General features: G+C 37.1%; 1 protein-coding gene across 22 annotated transcripts in view; it reads left to right on the top strand.

Moving 5' to 3' along the window:
• The window catches only part of TRPM3 (transient receptor potential cation channel subfamily M member 3), a gene marked incomplete at both ends in the record, with an annotated part of 743,026 nt that overhangs the window by 601,965 nt on the left and 119,116 nt on the right, over positions 1-21,945 (top strand). For all 22 annotated transcript variants that reach the window (XM_084237419.1, XM_084237416.1, XM_084237432.1 and 19 more), the window contains one exon: positions 15,645-15,717. In XM_084237419.1, the coding sequence (XP_084093545.1) occupies positions 15,645-15,717 (73 nt within the window). The remainder of the gene's footprint in view (positions 1-15,644; positions 15,718-21,945) is intronic.

Here is a 21,945-nt window from a genome sequence, read left to right as displayed (position 1 = left end):
TGAGTGCTTTTTATGACCATCTACTAATGACTGTATAATATGCCAACATTTCAGCAAGACTAATGGTTAAATATTATAATGCAGAGAGAACCCTTGCCACTTGGTCCTTTTCATTCATGAAGTTTATATAATACAATTGTATAGCTTATATATATAATTATATATATAATTTATAATACAATTAGTTCTAGTTCCTTTCATGTCCAAACATCTTGTTGGGCAATTTGTATCAAGGAGTCTTAAGTCTCATGGAGTTTGACATCAAATGCTATTAGAAAAACTTCATCCTGAGTGTATGTGAAGGAATTTCCACATAAGGAGTAACCTGCATGATAAAAAGACTCATGAAGATCAGCCTGTGCTTAATGTCTATTATGAATGCAGACTTGGACTGATATACTCCTGCTGATCCTACCTTGTTTGAATTTGCACCCTCAATGAAGTTGGCTACAATGCTGGCTCTGGGCAAAGTCCTACTGTAAGTCTCCTGCTTCCTGAGTATAATATGACCAGCAAGGTTACCGTTGACTAACAAAACAGTGACCTGTTGTGGCGCGATCTTGGGTCACTGAATAGTGTATTCTTCACATGCAACAAAGCGATATTGGGGAAAATGTTAAAAACCAATTAGAATCACCAGGAAGAATCCCTTTCCATTCTTTCTCTCATTCAAGCGCCATTTCTCCTATTGTCTTTCTTTTCCTTTTGGATTGTTTTGTGAGAGGTATTACCAACAAATCTGAATCTAATCAGGAGTGGTTCATTTTGTAAAACACCATTGAAATCAAACTTGAAAAATAAGATTTTCTTTTTTCTTTTCTGGACTCATCCCCTAGAAAATCTGTATCTTCTTGATTATTTTTTCTCTCATTAGTATTTTTTATGCTTTTTCTATGCATTGGGGAGTATGGAATATGGCCTTAGGATTTTGGTAGAACCAAAATACTGGAGAATGTAAAGGGAAAAAATGTCTTTCAGGAGAGCCACGCTGACTAGCTCACAGCCTCATTTAAGGGCCCCATGACTAGCATTTATTCTACATAAGAAGATATTTGAGAAAGAGAGCAGCTATTTGGGGAATGAAGGATTTACGGTAGCAGTTGTTGAAACAACTGGCCCTCAGCCTGTCCAAACATTCTACCAGATTTATAACATAAAGTTACCGTATCAGAATGAGTCTCCAGGGAGCTAAAACAACCACTTGACAAGCTGTTCTGCTCCCTGTTAAGGCTGAGCTAGGTGGCTCTCCTTCTGGTTCCAAAGCATTCAAAGCTAGGCCAAGTTACTAAGCCCCCAGGGGAAATTACCTGCTAATTATCATTTCATCATTCTGGCATTATGATAAAGCAAACACAGTGAAGTCATTTGCATGGAGCAAAAGAAAACAGTTATACTTCTATTTGCAACCATAGACTCTTAGCACCTGGATAAACTTTCATTTGTGTGAAATGTTAGCCTGACCTACTCATCTAAGGATATTGAACCCTCTGTAGGCAATTAAAGGACAGGCAGCAAAGGATTAGCCAAAAAAAGAAACAGTAGAGATCATTGAGATTATAGCCATTTCTTTGGTTTACAGATGATGAAAGTAGGACTTTAAATAATAACAATAACCACCATAGTATTTACTGAACAGTAACATTTTCCAGGTGTTTTCATTATCTGAGCCCATCTGTCTAGTTAGCTCAGTTTCTCCAAGAATATGCCAAGATCCTTTCTGTTTTACAGTTTTCTCATAGCAATATATGAAGGGATACTGTCATTATCCCTGTCTGTAAACAGATGACTTATTCAAGTCCACAGAGCCATTTAAGTGACCTAAAATATTACATGTTATTTACATAACATAGCATGTTACAATGTAACAAAATTACGTTATGTGTTATCTATTAAAACTTAAAAAAATGATTTTTTTCTAAAAGTTTGTATGCCTCAATTATTTCACTCTAGAGTCTTGCAGTATGTGTTGATAAGGAAACAAGAAAATAATATGTGCTATCTCACATAAGAAGCTCCTCTGATTTTGCTAGATCTTGAATTAAAACACCAATCTTGCATCTGGAAATGTGTTCAGAAAATATCTACTAAATGAAAATCTGAGATTTACTCTTAGAGTTGAAACCGTGGATCATATGGATCCAGCAACCATATTTTCACAACTAAAATCTAGACTACCTGATCCTAAATGTCGATTAACCACTGCATAATATATAGTGGTTACTCTGGAAAATTCCATTTGTATAGTCAATAAACATATTTAATGGGTACATGTAGTGTGTGTGTTTGGTGTGTCTTAGTATAAAACATAGAAAAACATTCACTTCTTTTGTCTGATACCAAGTGCAAATTTTAAAACCAGCCATTTTAGAAGAAGAAAATAAAGCCCAATAAAAAATCTGAGCTGGCATGAAAGTATGAGCATTTGATATTCTTTCATACATCAGCATAAGTCACCAATGTTGAGAAGGAAGTCTCCTCCCTGGATTTCCTCTGAGTTCCGGAAATGCCTCCTTTTCTCATCCATATCAGAAATCTTAGGATCAGTTAGCACAAAAAGGCATGCTTAGGATGCTTGTTTCCAAAGCTGCTAAAATATGCTTTTCCTTAAGAACCTTTCCCAGTTTTGGCGATGTTGGCCCGATGGTTCTGTGATTGCTGAGTGTGCTCAATGGAACAGGGTTTGAAAAGCAATTGAAACCTCCATTTATTGGGCCTGTAACAGCAGCTAGTCCACTTGAAATTACAAGCTGGACTCCTTGAAATGAAACTTGTCATGCCCAGCAAAGCTGTTGACTGCCTGTCACATCTGGGAATTCTTGGAAGAATTGAACTAAGTTTATCTGTTTTGACAGATAAACTCAAAACAAAAAACCAAAAAGCCAAGCAATCTAGAAAGTGCTAGCAAGCCTTCCTCGCACAGGAACACCGGTGGCAGTGGGCTGTCTTCTTCACTAATTCCTGGTGGCAGGGTGGTTATTCTGTAGGTGGCCATTTAAAAAAAAAAAAATGATGAGATACTTGATAAGATATTGACTTGGGAAGTTAAAGATTTTGTCATTCACATGGTATTTCTTCCTTTGGAAAAAAAATTTCTTCTTCCCATTGCCCAACTAATTTCAAAGACTGTCTCACTCCTATCCATTTTAGGCCCATGGAGTTAGGTGTCCATGTATGGGCTGCACTTGACTTTCCCTATTCTTTCAAACTGATAATATATTTTTTTGAAGAGCTGCTAATGGTCTCACTCTCTCAAACAGACTACTACCTAATAAAAAAGGGTAAATAAAATTTAAACCTTAGTTCTTTTCAAGGAATTAGAATTGCCCATGGTCCCTGGTATAAACCTGGTATAAACCCTGATTTTTCTCCTCATTCCAAATTTCAGGGAACTACTGAGTAGTGCAAACTTCAGAGTTTTTCCCTACAACTAAATTAAGTTTCATTTTGCTGCTAATATATTCTCTTGTTTCTTATTTTAAACAACTGGGGCCAGAAAGAAATCTCTCCAGGGTACATTTTTCTCATCATCTAAAAACTATGTTCTTTTGATTTAAAAAAATGCTCTTATCATGAAGTTTCTAGGGTTATAAACTTTGAGCAGAACTTCACCTAGACATTTATTTCTGTGGATAAGAACTACAGCTATTTAGAATCACAGAATGCTTAAATTAGTAAAGAGTTGGTTGAATTAATCTACCCAATTATCTAAACCATTAGATAAATGGCAAGTGATTATAAAGGCAGGCACAGTAGAGGATCGATAGATGGATGGACACAAATTTCATATATATTTAACCAGGAAAATTTAAGTATGTCCTTATATAGTGCCTGACATTTAAAGACTCCTAGTTAATATTTTTGCAAGGAAAGGAATGAGGAGGGGGAAAGGAGGTTGAAAACATAACTACAAGAAAGGCAGAATTTGTGCAAGAGAGAGAAACTTCCTATTTCTCAAATGTTCCCATGCATCTATCCATACATAATTATCAAGGTAAGGGAAGTTTTTGCTGCAATGGGCTGATGAAAAAGAGGTCAAAAGAAAAAGAAATATCCCTCACTGATATCCACAAGTGAATAGCAAAGTGACAGACTCAAAGACAGGTGCTGGACAGAAAGTAATTATATTCTAGTTTTGCATCACTGTTAAACCAAAATTAAATGCATTTACTTCATAATAGCTAGCTAAAAATAAACATCTATTATGCCCTTCTACCAAACCTATTTTAGAAAATTTTACTTTCTGTGATAGCTTGTTTTATTCCATGCTAGTTCCACCTCTAGGCACCTAGGGAATTCTCCATTTCATGGAGTATGGGAAATGCTGATGAGTCAGCCAGCCCAATCAGCCAGGAGGCATTTTACAATGTAGCCTTTAAGAGCACAGCATGGGAGGATAAGAACAGGGTGGAGCACTGTGGTCTATGGTGGAGGACTTTGGGTGTTTGGTGGTGTGTGTGCTACATCTAAAAGGAGAGATCCTGTACCTCCAATACACTGACAAGGATGTAAACCAATGGTGCTTCAATAACAATTTTTTTTTAAAAAGCACAAAAATAAAGCACAGCATGGTAATTCCAGCTCTGTGACTTTGAATAAGTTAATTTTGTAAGCTTCAGGTAGCTTTACCAGAAAATAGAATGGCAATACTGAAGGCCATCAGGAAGACTAAGTGAGTGTTGTACAATGTTTAGAGGAATGCTTGCTCACCAAAGCCACTATTTTATTATTATTATTATTATTATTATTAACTCCCTTCTATTCTCACCTTCAGCAGATATGCATGCTTCACCTAGTAACAGCTCTCCTTAAGAGTTTAGAGATGTTCAATCCTTAATTCCCTAGTAGCTGAAAGAGCTCATATACAATTAGAAACTTTTTCTGCTTAAAAAAAAAGCTCATTCTCTTTGTTCTTTGCTCACTAGTACAAAGGCTTCCAAGACATGTGGGCAGCAGAGACTCTTTTTTGGTTTCACTACAAGGCAGGGCACTCTTTGAATCACCCACTGCTTTCTAGTATGCTGCCGTGGCCTATAACCTACTTTTGAGTGAAAAGGATGGAAGTTATAAACTCATAACCTTCCTCAAATCATCCTGGCTTCCCTGTGCCTTTTCAGATCGTCCTATGATCTCAGCACCAACACTGGAAAGCAAGGTATTACCCTGAATCCTTCCTTGTGTCCTGATACCTGAAAGTCACCCACCTTGTGATTCTCCTTGCAGTATCCTCTCCATTGCACAGCCACCTCCTAATCCATGCCCTTGCTACTTCATCTCAAACCTGCAAATGCCCTGAAGCTAAGCCCCACTTCCCAGACCCACCGCAAGATTAATCTGCCTTTCACAACGTTTGATGTTAGCAAGACAGCCTAGAAAGGCTACGAGCGCCCCTCACACCGGCCCAGTTGAGATCCAGCACTGACTGTCCCTCACAAGCTAAGCACTCTTGAGTAATTAACTTCCTCTGAGTCTCATAGGGTTGATGTGAGGGTGAACAAGATGATACTTACATAACATTTGATACAAGGCCTAATGTATAGTGAGTTACGTCCAAATTCCTTAACGCTGAAATCCACTCAGACTGGCCCCAACTTTCTTTCATCAATCACTTTCCCTTTACTCCGGTGCTCCAGCCAAGTTGAACATTTGTACATAATGTTTTTAATATTAACTTTTCCCTTATTTGCACTTATTATTTTCTTTCTCCTGCAACTTCCCACCATCAAAGTTCCTTATTAAAGTTCTAACTTCCCCACAAAGTTCAGATCAAATGTGGCCTCCACTGAGAAGTCTCCTCCATTGTCCTACTAGCCAGAAGTGGCCTATGTCTCCTTAGCACCTATCTGCTTTCCTTAGTTAGAATTTTCTTACAGGCTTCATCACATCTTCCTAATTTTGACTGTGTTTGAATCTCTCTCCCCAAATATTTTTACATTTGACATATGTAGCTATGACATGGAAAAGTAAGGAGACAGAGAGTAAAGAATTACCCCACTCGGAAAATGTTCTCTCTCCTCAACAGTCATTCTCAAAAAAAAATTTAAAAACTCAGTGTTAGACTGCAATTTTATGCAAAGAGGGTTTTTTTAAGAGTATGCTATCAACTTTTTATTTATATGACAATATGTGTAGAAAGTTTCTGCAAGAAGACCTACCAAAACATTTACAACGGTAGTTTTGGCGTAGCTAAATGCACGATTTTTTTCCCCCAGTATCTTAAGTGGTCACTGAGTTGATTTTTTTTTTTAATTTAATTTTATTTTTACTATACCTTTTGACTCCCTTTGCAAAGAGTTTTGACCTGAGAACAGTTAAGCACTACAGTTTGTGCAGTGAGCAATGGGACAAATAAACACCACTACTCCACGAGAGATGCAGGGCAGTGTGTCCCTAGTGGGCCAGGGAGAAGCAGAGATTGCTGGTGTTTAGTGAGAAACAATAGTGCTGATAAAATGAATTGTTCTTTCTTTGAATCAATTCCAAGTTGGAAAAAATGGAAAACTTTTAAAATAAGATTCATTGTCAGGATGACAGTTGATGGGCTCCCTTTTTCCATTTAATAAATGTCATGTTCTTCATTGTCAGGTCAGAAAATGCAGTTCTGAGGGAAGACTTCCATTCTCCCACCCGCTTAATGTTTAATTTGCCAACCTGGGTTAAAGGGAAAACCTACCAGCGCTGCTTTTTGTTTCCCACTGTGTTTCTATTCTTGTCACACAACAAAGGAGCCTCTTCCTTCTTATTCTTCTCAAGTGGCTCTACGGGAAAAAAAAAAAAAAAAAAAAAAAGCTGTGGAGAAAACACAAATTGAAACCAAAAACTAAAAAAATAAAATGGAGAGAAAATAAAGGCAGCATCTCCAGACTCAGCATTGAGTAAACAAACACAGGATTTTCTCTGCCCCTGAGACTGATGGCCAGGCCCATAGTGACAAGGCCAGAGAGCAGGCCCCCAGGCAGATGGGCCAGAGGAATGTCTGGGGAGAATGTGACTCCTAGTAAATGGTCGTTGTGATTTTCCTTTTGTTTGTCATTGTTTAAGACAATAATCATCATTCTAAAATCTAATCTTACATTTCCATTTACAAATGTTTTCAGGTATATTTAGACACAAAATTCAGAATCATCTTGGGACAGAGACATACCCAGATATCACAGCTTTGGCCCAACATGGGCCAAGACTTGTCCTTCCAAAATGGGCTTGTGCACATGTCCCCACGAAGCAGCCTAGAAGGTTTTCTTTCTTTACCCTTAATCAGGCTAGGAATTTATTTTAGTAGTGGCTTTTAGGACCACTGGCAATATTCCTGACCAAATGTATCTGTTTTCTTATGATTAGCCTACAAGGCCATGCCTGAAGTGATTTTTACCATGTAGGATAGGTGTGGCCCTGGAATATAGCACTGAGCCTGCTCGGTGCTTCCTGGTGAGACTGTTGATGGATATTAACTGGAAACCAGGCTGGTCTCTGGATAGGAAATAATGCAGAGACTCACAGGCACCTGAGCCCAGACACTGAGCATCTACGACCCCAGCCCTGCCCTCCCTTAGCCCAGGTAAGACTGACTGTTCAGTCTCACACAAGTTAAAAAAAAAAAAAAAAAAAAAGACACTTGTTAAAGACAGTAAAGAAGCTTTTATTCAAGGGACTACTGCAGTGGTGTTTACAATAAGGATGAGGAATCGGTTCTGAATAGAATAAGGAAAAGTGGAGATTTATGGCCATGGGGAAGGGATGGGGGTGTCAGTAAATGGGAAATTTCTAAGAGAGGAGAGTGATTATTGCTCAACTGACCAAATACGGTTGCTGAAGGCAGGTCAGGGTGATCATGTACACACTGGGGGGTGAGGAATTTGGTCAGATAAATAAGATTGGTCAAAGGCGATCAGATGAGGTGTGTATGGGATTCTAGATAAATTGACTTAGCAGAATTCTTGCTAAAACTGTACAATGTAAAAATGAACACAGAAGCCTAATAAGGTGCCTTATGGTGTTGGCTGATAAGAACCATCTATAGTCCTCTGTATTCTCCTCAGATGTCTACTTATTTTTTAAAAAAATATGTAAAAGTATGCACATGAATCCAGTAATGTCCTTTCCATCTAGAAATTTTACCTCAAGTCAAATTGAACTTTTACCTATGTGATTGGATGACAAAATGGCAGATGAAGAATATTCTTGTTTCTGCTAGCCAAGACCATGAGCTGTATGAATACGCTTCTAGAAATAATTTTGCTGGAGCTGTGATATCCAGTGAGGTACATCACACAGTTATATAATAAATGAAAGAGGTAACATCAAGTATCAAGAAGATAACTGAAAGCAAGAGATAATAGCTTGTCATCTACTTCCAATCCTCTAGGGACCCTTGCTGAAATTTCTCCAGGGAATTAGTAGGTGATGAGTCTAGCCTGTTTCCATTATTTCCTCTCATCATACAATAAGCTGGGCTGCTTTTTCCTGGCCTTCCTATGTGTCACCTTAGGATCACACAGTGTTCTTCCAACTATGACAGATATGCCAATCGATCCAGGTTGAATTCTTGGTTGAATTCCTTGCCAATATTTAACAATTTCCTTATTGTGAACATGACTTATGTGCTTTAAAAACTAATACAATTGAAGAAAAAAAGTATCTGAAGTTCATGTTTACCAAACAGTCCATTTGCACATCTGGTTTGTAAGTCAGCACTGCCCTGGGTCCTGTGCAGCATTCAAGGGCCAAAGCAATTATTAGGAAGGAGAAATTAACAATAAGTGACAATGTCTACCTATTTTTAAGGCCCTTTTGGTAAAAACAAGACCCCTTTTCCACAATTCATCCTGGTGTTTGGCAGAGGTGCTAACAAAAAGGGGACAAGACCTGATCCTGCTCGTAGTGCCCGTCTCCAGGTGTGAAGGCCACAGTCTCACACATGCATGTGCCTCTGTTTTCCACTATCTTTTTGGAGCATCTGCCTTTATAAGAGCTGCCTCTCCCTCCCCCAGTACACTCAGCAACAGCGCTGAAGTGCCATCGTGGCAAATCTGGTTCAAGGAGAAAACTGACTTTTACTTCAACTATTTTATGTGCTAAAAATACTCATTTTCAGCAATGAAGCAATTGGTGACAAGACCCCAAAACTCTGCGGATCCTACCTAAGGACAGAATGATTAATACAGAACAGGACTTATACATCATACATACATCAAAAAGATGTTCATCACATCATTATTTCTATCAAATAATGTGTTACAAGGTAAATGTCCAATAATGGAGGTATTAAGTGAACTTGAATACATCTATTGGACAAAACACTGTTGATATTGAATATTACTTTTTTTTTGGGAGGGTTAGCAATATTACAGGAAAGTGTCTGGTTATAATGCTAATGGAAAAGAAAATAAGTATACAAAATAGTGCTTCACAAATATGCCTTCTACCCACCCCACACACACTTATGGTCATACTTATGTGGAAAAATGGAACTCCAAAGAGAGAGAGAATTGAACTAAATATTTTAAAAAATCACAATAGTTTTCATTGGGTAGGACTTGGGATTTTGGAAATTATTTTTCATTTGACTTTTTCTAAACTTCATAATTTTTAATGACTGAAATGTATTGCCTTTATAATATGAAAAAACATTTTATTGTTTTTGAACCACTAGACTTCTAGTTTCTGAATTACATGTGTTGGAGGAAAGAATAAACTCTAGTGACCTTAGATTATAGGGGAAGAGAAAGCGAAGGGATCAAGAATTAGAGTAAAAAAAAAAAAAATCCAAACCCTTTCCATTTTCTATCAGTTTTTTCTATTCATTTTCTATCATTCTAATCATTTTCTATCCATTTTCTATCAATCTTTATCAATTGCCAATTTGTTCATGTAAGAAGATCTATCGAAAGAGGATAAGGATAATTGTATGTGAATGTGCTTTAACCTATGAGACAATTTATCACTAAAAGTAACCTAAAATGAATTGTGCAATAGAAGGAACATACCTTTAAAACAAACTGGTAAATCCATTGTATCATAAAATATCCTTTTGAAAGTCAAATAATCACTTGTTTTATTTAGCTAATGTGTAAATTCATACATGACCATCCTTTTAAATTACAACACTGCAGAATTACAGTAATTCCATCCCATTTCTGTCTCTATAGGTTCACCTTGTCATCACCAATTTCAATATGAAACTAAAACTAAGTCTTGTTCAAAAAATATTACATGGAAAATCAATATACGGTTTCCATGGAACTCAGAATAAAATAGAAAACTTTTGATATTAATTTTCTAATAAGTTTGTATATTACTTTCCTTTGTTCTTTGGTTTGTTCTTTTCCAGGTGATCTTTTCTAAATTGCTAAAAGAACATTAGAACTTTGCTGGATAATCTACTCTACAACTATGATATTTCTCCAAAATTCTCAGACACATTACAAATCACTTGCCAAACTCAGATCTAATCTCTGACATATCTAACACAGCATGAAATGACTGTAGAATGTTCCTTTCTGTTTCTGATAGATTGAACCAAACGGTCTTTGCAGCTTATAGATGCCTTTCAGTTTAATATCATGGTTGTTTTCATTTTCGACAGCTTGCCTCAATCTCCATGTCTATTTTCACAGGTTCATTGCTCACCATAACATAAATAGAAATCTCAAATGAAGCCAATTAGTAGACACCTTGAAATGGAGTCAATTTAATCTTCCCACTATATCCTTCTGTACCCCCTATTTTGTTCAGCTATCAGACCTGCTGAATTTTATAAATAGGAAGTCTATTATTAATTCAGTCATAAACACTCTATTTTGTTATTTAGATGGTCAATATATTTGTTTCCCAGAAAATGAACCAAACCATCTTCAAACATAGTTAATTTTCCCAAATCATTTCCATACTTTGGGGTTTTTTTTGTTTGTTTCATTTTTATGTAATATATTCCTGCTTTGAATCTTTTTTTTATATAATCCTTAAACTACATGAAAGGAAAGTTTTGAACACTTTGATGAAACATGTTTTTGTGCTGGTTCTATCTCAAAAATATTACACTTAGGGCCTCCCGGGTGGCGCAGGGGGGTAAGACACAACCTATGAAGATATCCGCAGCCACTGCAATACAAGTTCGATCCTTGGCCAGGGAGCTACACACATGGCACAGCGGACCTCTCCTAACTCACCTGCTGCTCCCCTCAGCGTGTATTTCAGCTGATCTGCCTGTTCTGTTTCCCACTCTGTCTCTGGTGAATCCTCTCACCCCCACACCTCAGGCCTGTATCCCAGTTCTTCTATGCATAAATAAATCTTTAAAAATATATAAAATAATTTAAAAAATATTAAACTCATACTAAGTCTCAATAAACAGTTTGTAAACTAAGGCAGTTTGGGTTCTATCACAAAGAAATTGACTAAGAGCATAAGAACCCCTGAACAATAATATAATATCCAGTAGACTTGTCTTGAAATTTACTCTTAATACTTACAATACACCCTTGTAATACAGACACTAATGTATCAATTCACTTTACCTGTGTTACCATTCTTGTGTGGAATGTCCTTTTTAATTTTTGTCTTCTTTAAACCCACCTTCTAAATACAGCCATTTGTAATAATTCATCCATTCAATGAATATTTACAGAGCAAGGATTGGTCATCCTACCCGAGATGGACCTCTCTCTTAAACAGAGACTTACGTGCAAATCAGAGCAATGGAGTTGTTAAAGTGGTATCATAGGAAACCCTATAGGGGCACAAAGATAGTAAGGGTTTGTTCCTAATTACGGAGGAGGGCTTCCTCAATGGTGCATATCAAATGAAAGACTTGCAGTTTTTTGACCAAGCAGAGGGAAGGGCATTCCAAAAGGGAGGAACCTGAATCAATAATGGCTAACAGTCTAAAAATATCTGAGCACATAAAAGCATGTTATATGGCACAACTGAGGAGTGGGGTGTGTGGCATTAGTGTCAGCTGGGGTGGAGGGTGTGTCAGCAAGGCCATGGCAGCAAGGAGGTCATCAGCAGAAGATGAGAATAAAGAAAATTATTTGAATACTCAGAATCTTTAGCTTTGTGCCATGTGTAATGGAAGCCACTAAAAAAATTTAATAAGGAAGGCAATATAGTCAGGGAGACTGCTGGAATAGCTGCATGGGGAATAGAATGGAAGGACAGAATAGGATGACCAGTAAAGAAACTACTACAGTAATTAACATGCTAGGCTGAACAATGGCTGTGACAGTGAGGATGGAAAAGGAAATAAACAGGAGCAGAAGCACTGCCTGAGAGAACATTTCGGAGCCTGATATATTGCCTATTTTGCTTACTTTCCCTCTGTCTCCTCTCATTAGTACAGTCTAGATGTAGGTTCCATAAAGGCAGGAATTGTTCCTTGTTTCAGTCCACTGCTCTACCCCAGCACTTACATAGTGCCTGAAATATAGGAGTTGCTCAGTTAACATGTGATCAATGGGTGAATTGTATATAGGGGTATGAAGTTGACAAATACCCAGATTCCTGACTTTGAAGAAGGTACAAAAATGAGGGCAAGAACATAATCAGTGAAGATGGTTGGCAGGCAGGTGGGAGAGGTGGAGAATAGGGGAAGCATGTTCATTTCAAGATTGAGCTTCCCTTCAATGTGAGAATCAGAATTATATCAAGGCTTAAGCAATTTGTGCACAAGCAAGCTGAAGATATTTACTGTTAAACTGAGTTTGGGACAAAAAGTTAGGTTTTTACAAAATGTTTGATGTTTGTGCTTTTGAATCCTGAAGAACATTTTGATCTCGCTACATTCCATAGTGCTTTCACAAAACAACCAACCATGTCAAACAAATCCAAGAGTTACTTTTGGGGTGTATGTTAAAGTATCACTTTTGTAATCAATAAAAACCAGGCTTTATTCCAAATTGACTACAAAAAAAATTGATGACATACTTTCACCTAAATTTTTTCTATTAAATTTTACATTGGTGAGGTTTCATAGGATGACCATACTTGTCTATCTCCCTTCCCACTCCTTGAAAGACAAAAAAGGACAAAAAATGACAGAAAATATAGCTGTTACTTAAGCAAATCCCTATTATTATACAGCTTGGAAGAAATGAAAAAGGACATCATATTTGGAGATGAGAAATTCTGAGTAATTTCTGGAATATTAAAAGCAAGTATAAAGCTCAAGTTTCCAAATCACTATAGGAGAAAGGTACATCTTATGAAGTTAAAAGTTATTTCCATTGCCATACAAGAACAAAGAGCAAAATTAAAGGAATGAATTAAAGAACTTCAAGTAACAATCCTCTATCTATGAATTTTTTTCAATAGATATACTATGTGTGTACAAAATAATCCCTATCATGGGGTTTATAATGGCAAAAGATTGAGAACAATCTAAATGTTCATCAGTGAAAGACTGGCCAAATAAATGACATTAAACATGTACACAATCATTTATCACTTTACATCTCAGTCAATGACAGACTGCATATACGAAGTGGTAACAATAGGCTACTCCATGTAACTTAGGTGTGTGGGGTGCTATCCCATTTAGATTCATGAAATCAGTCTATGAATCTGCACAACAAAATCAGTGCATTTCTCAGAATGTATCCCCATTGACAAACAATGTGTGATTATAATGAAGCATGAGGCACTCAGCAAATAACAATGCACTGCTCTGCATGGCTGGACAGAATGGTCTCCAGGTTAGATTCTCAACTGATAATATTGGTTGTCCTTTTTGAGGGTTGCTGAATGCTGAGGACAGAGGTGATGCACTTAATTTTCACCACACATATCTTCACACTGTTGGGATTTTTTTCTGGCTATGCAAATCTATTTATTTAAATACATATTTTAAGAAAAGAAACTTAGGGAAATAAGGAAATCTAGAAAACAGAAAATAATACCGAAGAAATAAGACCAAAAAATCAGTAATCATATTAAACGTAACTGTTTTCTGTAATTGAGAGGTTAGTGATTCTGTTTTCCAAAAAATCTGGACTTGCTTTTTACAAAATACACAACTAAAACAAATGAAGTTTTTCAGCCTTTCCAAAAAAAAAAAAATTCTAGAATCAGTTTTTCAAAGGCCAGAAGAATATTTTTAATAAAAGTTTTATTTAAAATGAATTGTATATTCCTTTAGTAAGAACTCACATATTTATTACATTTTCTCATCATTTCATTAGTATCTGCCTCCATTTAGTAAGGGTAGTCTTCCTGCTCTTCAATAAAGTTTTACACTTTTCCATGAAAAGGTTTCTTATCAAGGCTTTAAGAAGATGACAAAGGGATCTTTTAAAAAAGATTAAACCTTACTATGTAATGCAGGTAGTTTTATTGTGCATATTACACAAACTTTTGCTTGGAAACACCTTTTTGTTTGTTCTTTGGCTGGAAACTAGTAAAATGTAGCCATGTCGTTTTTGTCCCCTAAAGGCAAGGCTAAGGATAGGATGTCCCTTCCTGTTTCAGGAAATCATTTATTTATTCTTTCTTGGGATTCTTCCTCTGATCCTTCCTCCCATACTGAGTCTTTTCCTGTTGAATTCAACCCCCAAAATGCTGCCTGTAGCCTCAGATCTGAATATTCTTTATCTCTACAATCGGCATTCTAAGCTCCTTTTGGTAAGGAGATACATTTCTTACTTAAAGTGCAAAATAAAAATTAATGTCTGTTGCACAGCGTCACAGATGTCATGGCATTTCCTGTGTGCTCACTAAAGATGCCTCTGGAAACAAACTTGGGGATTTAGTGACCAGTACTGTGTGCATACAAATAACATTTCTCATGCATTTTTCATAAATTGCATTTTTAATGTCAGGGAATTGTAAGGTTATAAGGCAATTTCTTCCATATCACAACCCATATAGCAATAACACGTATTCAGAGGGAGTCTCTAGTTCTCTCTCTCCTTTCTCTATTTAACAATCAAGTTGCCAATATGGATTAATCCTTCACTGCTCTCTCTTTACTCTCCTCCCCATTATTTGGCCCCAGAGAATACTTTTCTTCCCTGAAAAACCAAAAGGAAAGATATTAGTGTACTGTCTGCCTTTCCCTTACAATATGGATGTCCTACTAAGTTGCTCTAAGGGGGGTTCTATGTCATGGAGAAGACTAAAGGATTTATAAATAGCACAGTGTTGAAACCCTGGAGTAACTATTGCTGCAGAGTGAGTGAGCTGAAGAGTACAAGGCGCGCGCGCGCGTGTGTGTGTGTGTGCGCACACACACACACACAGTGGGGCCATGTACTGAAGGGCATGCTATTGCCAAACACTGAATTTTCAACTCACTGTTTACTTATGGTTTACACATTTTTGTAAATCCTGAATTTTTTTTTTATTTTAAAACTGATATATTTTGTTTTTATTTTAAAACCCAGTATATTCTCCTGGGTCTCTGGTTTCTTTTCATCATAACCATAAATAATGTAATTAGCTAAGGTGGTCTCTGTTCAAAGACTACTAAAACATCTCTCTCTCTTAATGATTATTACCACACCCTCTCATTGAATTCTTGCCATGTATGCGTTCCCTGTGGTCAAGAATTTACCTTATAGAAATTAAGATGGTCTGTGCTCAGAAATGGTCTCATTGATTTAATTCCTCTTGAGGGACAAATGCATTGCTAATGATCACGTTGTCTCAAATTGCAGATCACGGTGTTTCGCATGGGATCAGAAGGACACCAGGACATTGATTTAGCTATCCTGACAGCTTTGCTTAAAGGTAAAGGAGTTTCTGTGTCCAGAGATTACAAAAAGAATTTGCATTGATTAGCACCACAGCATTCTATCTCCTTTTAGTGAATATAATTTCAAATATCATGTCACATCCAATTATTGATAATATAAGAATCATTCATGTAAGACAGTTTCTGTCTTTAAATTCCACTGTGATAGTGTCTCAATTTCATAAAGTTTAAATATACTGCTATTTAGTCAGAGCCACTGAAACATAAAAATAGATCAGGTAAAAAACTGATGAAATATTGAAAATACTGAGTTACCAAGGTTACTTACTGCGTATTACCTTACTGTCTACTCTCAAAAACCATCTAAAATGCCTTTGATTGATTGGTTGATAATAGATATTGGAAGTGGGAAATAAGGGCCTCCCTGGTGGTGCAAGGGGTTAAGTCTCAGCACTATCAAGCTATTGGCAGCCACTGCAGCACGAGTTTAATCCCTGGCCAGAGAGCTGACCCACATGGCGCAGCAGACCTCTCCTGACTCGCCTGCTGCTGCCCTCAGCAGTGTATTTCAGTCATTCTGCCTGTTCTGCTCCCCACTCTGTCTCTGGTGAATTCTCTCACCCCCCTGTACCTCTGGCCTAAACCCCCATTCTTGTATGCATAAATAAATCTTTTAAAAAATGGAAAATAAAAACCATTGCAATAGAGAGAAATAAATCAAAGAAATTAAACTGCATTATTATAACTCAGTAGTAAATTTACCTCTAATCCTCCCAAAAGTAATGACCAAAATTCTATCACTTCCCCTTCTAAGGGGCAGGTATGTACTGGTCTCTAGACCCAGTATCATAAAGAAGTCTCACTTCATGGACTTGTTCTTGGATCCATACCCAAGAGAACACCAGTTTCCTCTAGGCTCTGCAGATCAAATCTCACCCTTACTGTCCCTTAATAGATGTGTTATCTTTGAGTAATTATTTCCAGTATTATAAAATAAAAAAAAAAAAGGAATCTGCCTCTGACAGTACAGAAATGAAAACCAAAGCAGTAAGACAAAATGAACCACGAAACCATACTGAATATGAGTCCAGATTAGAGATGTCTCCCATATTCTCCCTGAGTCCACAGTTTGCCTGCTGAGGCGAGTAGCACAGAGTTGGTCCTGCCTGTTTGTCAGCCCCTAGGCTACAAGTTCTGCAGGGGCACAGTGTCTTTTCCATTACTGTTTTCTTTCCACCTCACACAATCCCAACTACATGGCAACATTCCATCAGTTTTTGTTGAATACATGAAGGAATGAGTGGATTACTTAACGATTCAGTCATAGATTCCATGTTCCAAAATTAAGATGCAGAATAGTAACCATTGTGCTCTAATTTCCAGTCTACCTATCCTTCTCCCACGATTAATATTTTGAGTATCCATCATGTGACAGAAACTGTGCTAAGTTCTTTACAGATTCATGTTCTAAACATGAATCATTACACCAACCATATAATGTAGGAGGTGTTTTTAATCCCCAATTTATTGACAGGCTAAGTGGAGCTATACAGGTTAAGTAACCTGCTTAAGGTTACATTGTTAATTAGTAAGCCTGGATTTAGAGCAATGCATGTTTAACACTTCACTTTGCCATCTGATCTCTTTGACATTAGAAGCTGCTGACCCTCTCTGTCCACGACCCCCTAAATATACAAGCTTGTTCTCGTAAGCTCTCAATCACACTATGGAAATTTTACAGTTCCTTGAACTGTATCATGTAACCAGAGTAAGAATCTTTGCTTTAAGGTATTTCATTCCAATGTACTAAAGAAATCCATACTTACAGAAGGGCAAGAAACCATGCAGAGCTGAGCCACAAAGCACACTCTTGAGTTCCATTCTCCATTTATCATAAACAAAATTAAAAGTTTAAGGCAAGTGACTCTGATATTTGTTATTCTTAATAAGAAGAAGAAAGAATAAAATCAGTAACATATTTATTGAGCTCTTGCTTTGTGCCAAACACCATGTTAGAAGCATTCTGGTACATATTCATTTCTTTACAACAGTTTAATGACCTGCTAAGTACAAGGCCCATTTGCAGATAAGGAAACAGGCAAAAACACTTCAGAGAGGAGTCCAAGATGAGCCTGCCAGTAAGTGGAACAGTCAACCTGACCCCATAGTCCTCACTTACACCTACACCAAGCCATCCTGTTATCATCGATCAGAAGGGAGAGAGTGCTGTATTTATCGTTTTCAACCAAGATTCACAACAAGTGGAGAAGTGCACAATTATTAGTGAACACACATTGGCCATCACAATATCTTCTATTGAAAATATTTTCTTCCTCTTTTACTAATTTATGAGACTTGAAATTGTTTCCCCTTCAAATCAGTCTTAAAATTTGTTGTAATCTAGAATTGTTCTTCAGATTTTTTTGAGCATGCCATACCATATGAAATAATTTAATGTTATAGCCAAGAAGTTATACATATGTATTTAGAATTCTGACATTCAAACACATAAAATAATTTTTACATTAACTGTAGGCAATGAAATTGGATATTTTCAATTCTAATCTAGTCTATTCTCTTTAATGCTGATTATATTCTAGTAAATTGATTTCATGACTCACTAATGGGTCATAACCTGCAGTTTAAAAAACACTGCCATAGAAGATTAAAGGAAATTATGATTGCTCTAAGAAATTAACATTTCTAATCATGATAATGAACATTATTTATGCAGCAGTTGATGCTAATGGGAATTTATGCCATTAAGATTATGGCGTGTCAACTCCATTTTACCAAGACTTTTAAATGCTCTCTGATACTGACCCAGTTGATTTGGGGAGGAGAGCAAGCAAAATGTTTCCACTGACTTCCTTGGAAGCCAAGAGCATACTTACATCAATTCTAAGTTCTTTAGTTGGTTAAATGAGTCTTCCCATGCATTTTTAAAAATTATGCCTGGCATGTAGCACACTTTCACATTTAACTTTTACCATTTTATAATCAGTTTTCAATTATCTAATGCATGTACAACCCTTTGTAATGTCCAGTTTTCATTCTGTCCATCGTCTGAGAAAACCTGAAAAATTAGATAGGAATCGCAGTGGGTCATGAAACAAATCGTTGGATTCTAAAGGCAAATTCCAGGGGCTTGAAAAGGACACATCAGTGGCTGTGGGGAAAATGTATCTTTGCTACTTCCCATTTTTTATCCCATTGAGTCTGATTTTCCTTGGGAATTATATATATTAAATGATATTGTTTAGAATAGACTTACTAAATATCTGTTCAAAAATGAAGAAAGGAAACAAAAAGAATGCAATTTTAGAAACCTAAGAGGTCCGTTGTTTCTTCAAATGCTGACCTGGGGTAGCTTTTGAAAACAAGTGATGCCACATTTGTCTTTGGCATTAATTGCTCTCAAGAGAAGTGGTGGTCTAAGGCCACCATTTTAAGTATCCCCTACTTTGGGGATCCCAAGGAAAGGGCAAACGATACAGCAGGGCTGCCAGAGAAAACAGAGGACTTGGAATGTTCAGATAAATATATTTTTAGTGTAAGTACATCCCAAATACTCCATGGGATGTACTTTTACTAAAACACTGCTCCTGATTTATCTGAAATTCAAACTTACTAGGAGTCCTGTATTCTTATATTCAATCAGATTACCCTACTCAGAGAGGGTTGATATCATTAATATTTCTGGGCTTCAGACACATTGAGAGGCTCTATGGGAAAGTATTCAAGAATCGAGAGAGGTCATCTATTTCCCCTGCCTCTTTTTCTGAACCAGACCCTGCCAAAATCACAGCCACCAGGGGAGATTTCCACTGGAAAAGTCCCCAAATGCACCTAATAAACTCTCCAGTGCTCATCAACCTGCTGTCTCAGCTGCCTCTCCCATCCGCCTCCCTCACGCAGCAGCAGAAACCTCCTGCCTGGACTCAATAAAGCCAGAAAGCGTCTGCTCCTAAGCGGCCCCTTCACCTCGGTGTGCATAAAATTACCCTTAATCTTTCCCCTCGTTTCTCCACATGGAATACAAACCATGTGGCCATAGCTCTCTCATTCCTGCCCAAGTGCCCATGGGCAGTAGTGAGGATGGCCACCCTCCATCGACCAGCAGTTCCTTTTCTTTGGATTTAGTCTTCATTGATAAAGCAGAGCACCTGCGGCAAGAGGGATGCGTAAGCTTTACTGCTTACTTCATTTTCTGGAAAGCATTTTTTTTAAGCTAAAAGAGAATACGAAACACTACATTCCTGCTGAAAATGGTCCAGGCCATCGAAGACAAGTCTGAGAAACTGTCACAGACAGTGAGCCTAGGGGGACACTGTGACTGACTGTGATGTGATTCCTGGATGGGAGCCTCGTGCAGAAGAAAAGCGTATTTGTTAAAAGCTACGAAAGTCCGAATAAAGTATGAACTCCGGTTTCTTTTTTGTTTGAAAGTGTTAAGGGATAAATAAGAAAGTTCTGCTATCACATTTCATGGAACTGAATAGAGGACACACCATAGCTGAGAAAACTCCACACTTTTATGTCAAAATGACAAAAAATGAAGAAAAGCATCTTGTGGAGTTAGTTGTAAAGGTCGAGAACGTAATCAAAGCACCATAACACACACAATAGTATTTAATATAAAATGCATAAGCCACATAGACATGGATAATAGTTGATCACTATTGATCTAAGAAATGATTAGAGTCTAAGTTTTAAAAATATGTAAATGCAGAACTAAGAGCAAACAATTTGTTGGAAATAACATTTCCCTATGGTTGACTAGCACAATCATTTCAGAGATAGTTATTTAGTTCCTACCATTTTATCTGTGTGTTGTATTTCCTCAGACATAAGTGATGCTATCAGTAACTAAACTATTTACTGACAGACTCAAGTGGAAGACTGCTTCTTTTTAAAGCATGTATTTGCAAATTTGTTCAAACTATGGAAGCTTAAAATAAAAATTCAAAGATCAGACGGGATAGCCAGTCTAGCCTATCTAACTTTAGAAACATCTGGAGTAAGAATGCCACTACTAAGATTAGGTCATACAAGAGGCTGAAGATTACTATGCGCTGAACCATTTCCCTTTAAAACAATCTTTTTTAAAAACCCAAATAAGATAAAAATGGATAAAATCTAAATATATATATAGATAGAGATATAGCTATACATGAATGTTTTGAAACTATCTCTGAAAGCATGTCTCTCTGGCTCTTTTAAACAAGAAAATACAGAATTATTAACACAAATAATGAGTCTTCCTAAATAACACATACTTATTTTTAAATAACACATATAGTTAAATACTTGTTAAATACATATAGCTAAATAACACATAGTTACTTTTTAAATGGTTTAATTACCCCTGTGAAAATAAAAAGTTGGCATATATTCCAAAGTAGTTTACATCCAATAATTCTGTGCACCAGATAGATCTCATGAGCACACAACATCCTGGAGTGTTTACCTTGCTTAAACTTGGACGACTCATGAGTAGGTTTTACGGGAACTGGCCCTCCTTTGAAAATAAAAAAATATTTCTAATTATGTGGTCAATCTTTCCCATCCCTCTTTCTGGCATACAACACATGCCAGACTGCCTTCCTTTTAATATTTTTTTGTACACCTACAACTGTTTAGGCTGCCTTATTAAGGTCATAAAAAGAGACATTTATATTGACAATTTCATCACTTACACGAGATGCAAAATTACCATAGTTAAACACTATTTACGTGGAAGTAAATGAAAGTGTGTCCAAAAGAACCCTACCAAGGAAAAATGTGTGGCATAGTCACTTTATTTTAGACTTAGGAGGGCTTGGGGGAGGGTAATCCATAGCAGAATAGTGAAATATTTCAATTAGAGTCTAAACTAAAGGGGTAAGTTTTACCATGTTGATTCTTTACAAAGTATTCATTAGACCCTTCTCTGCATGAGGCCACTTTGAGTCTTCCTTGTTTCTTTTAACTTATAAATCAGGCTTTCCCCACCAAAAACAAAACAAAACAAAAAACCCTCTTATTTCCTGATGGCTCATTTTACCCCTTTAGTCAAATATTTAACTTAGATGTGAAAAAGTAGATTGGGGGCCTCACCAGTGGCACAGCGGTTGAGCGCAGGGTTGCAAAGCTGCCCGCAGCTTCTGCAGCGCCGGTTTGATCCCCGGCTGCTCCCCGGCCACTGGAGGAGGGTCCCACATGGCGCACAGACCTCCCCTGCCGCCTGCTGCTCCCTTCAGCAGTGTACTTCGGTCTTCTGC

Source organism: Talpa europaea, assembly GCF_964194135.1.
Source record: "Talpa europaea genome assembly, chromosome: 7".
Lineage (NCBI taxonomy): Eukaryota > Metazoa > Chordata > Mammalia > Eulipotyphla > Talpidae > Talpa > Talpa europaea.
This window is presented reverse-complemented; position numbering and strand designations above follow the sequence as displayed.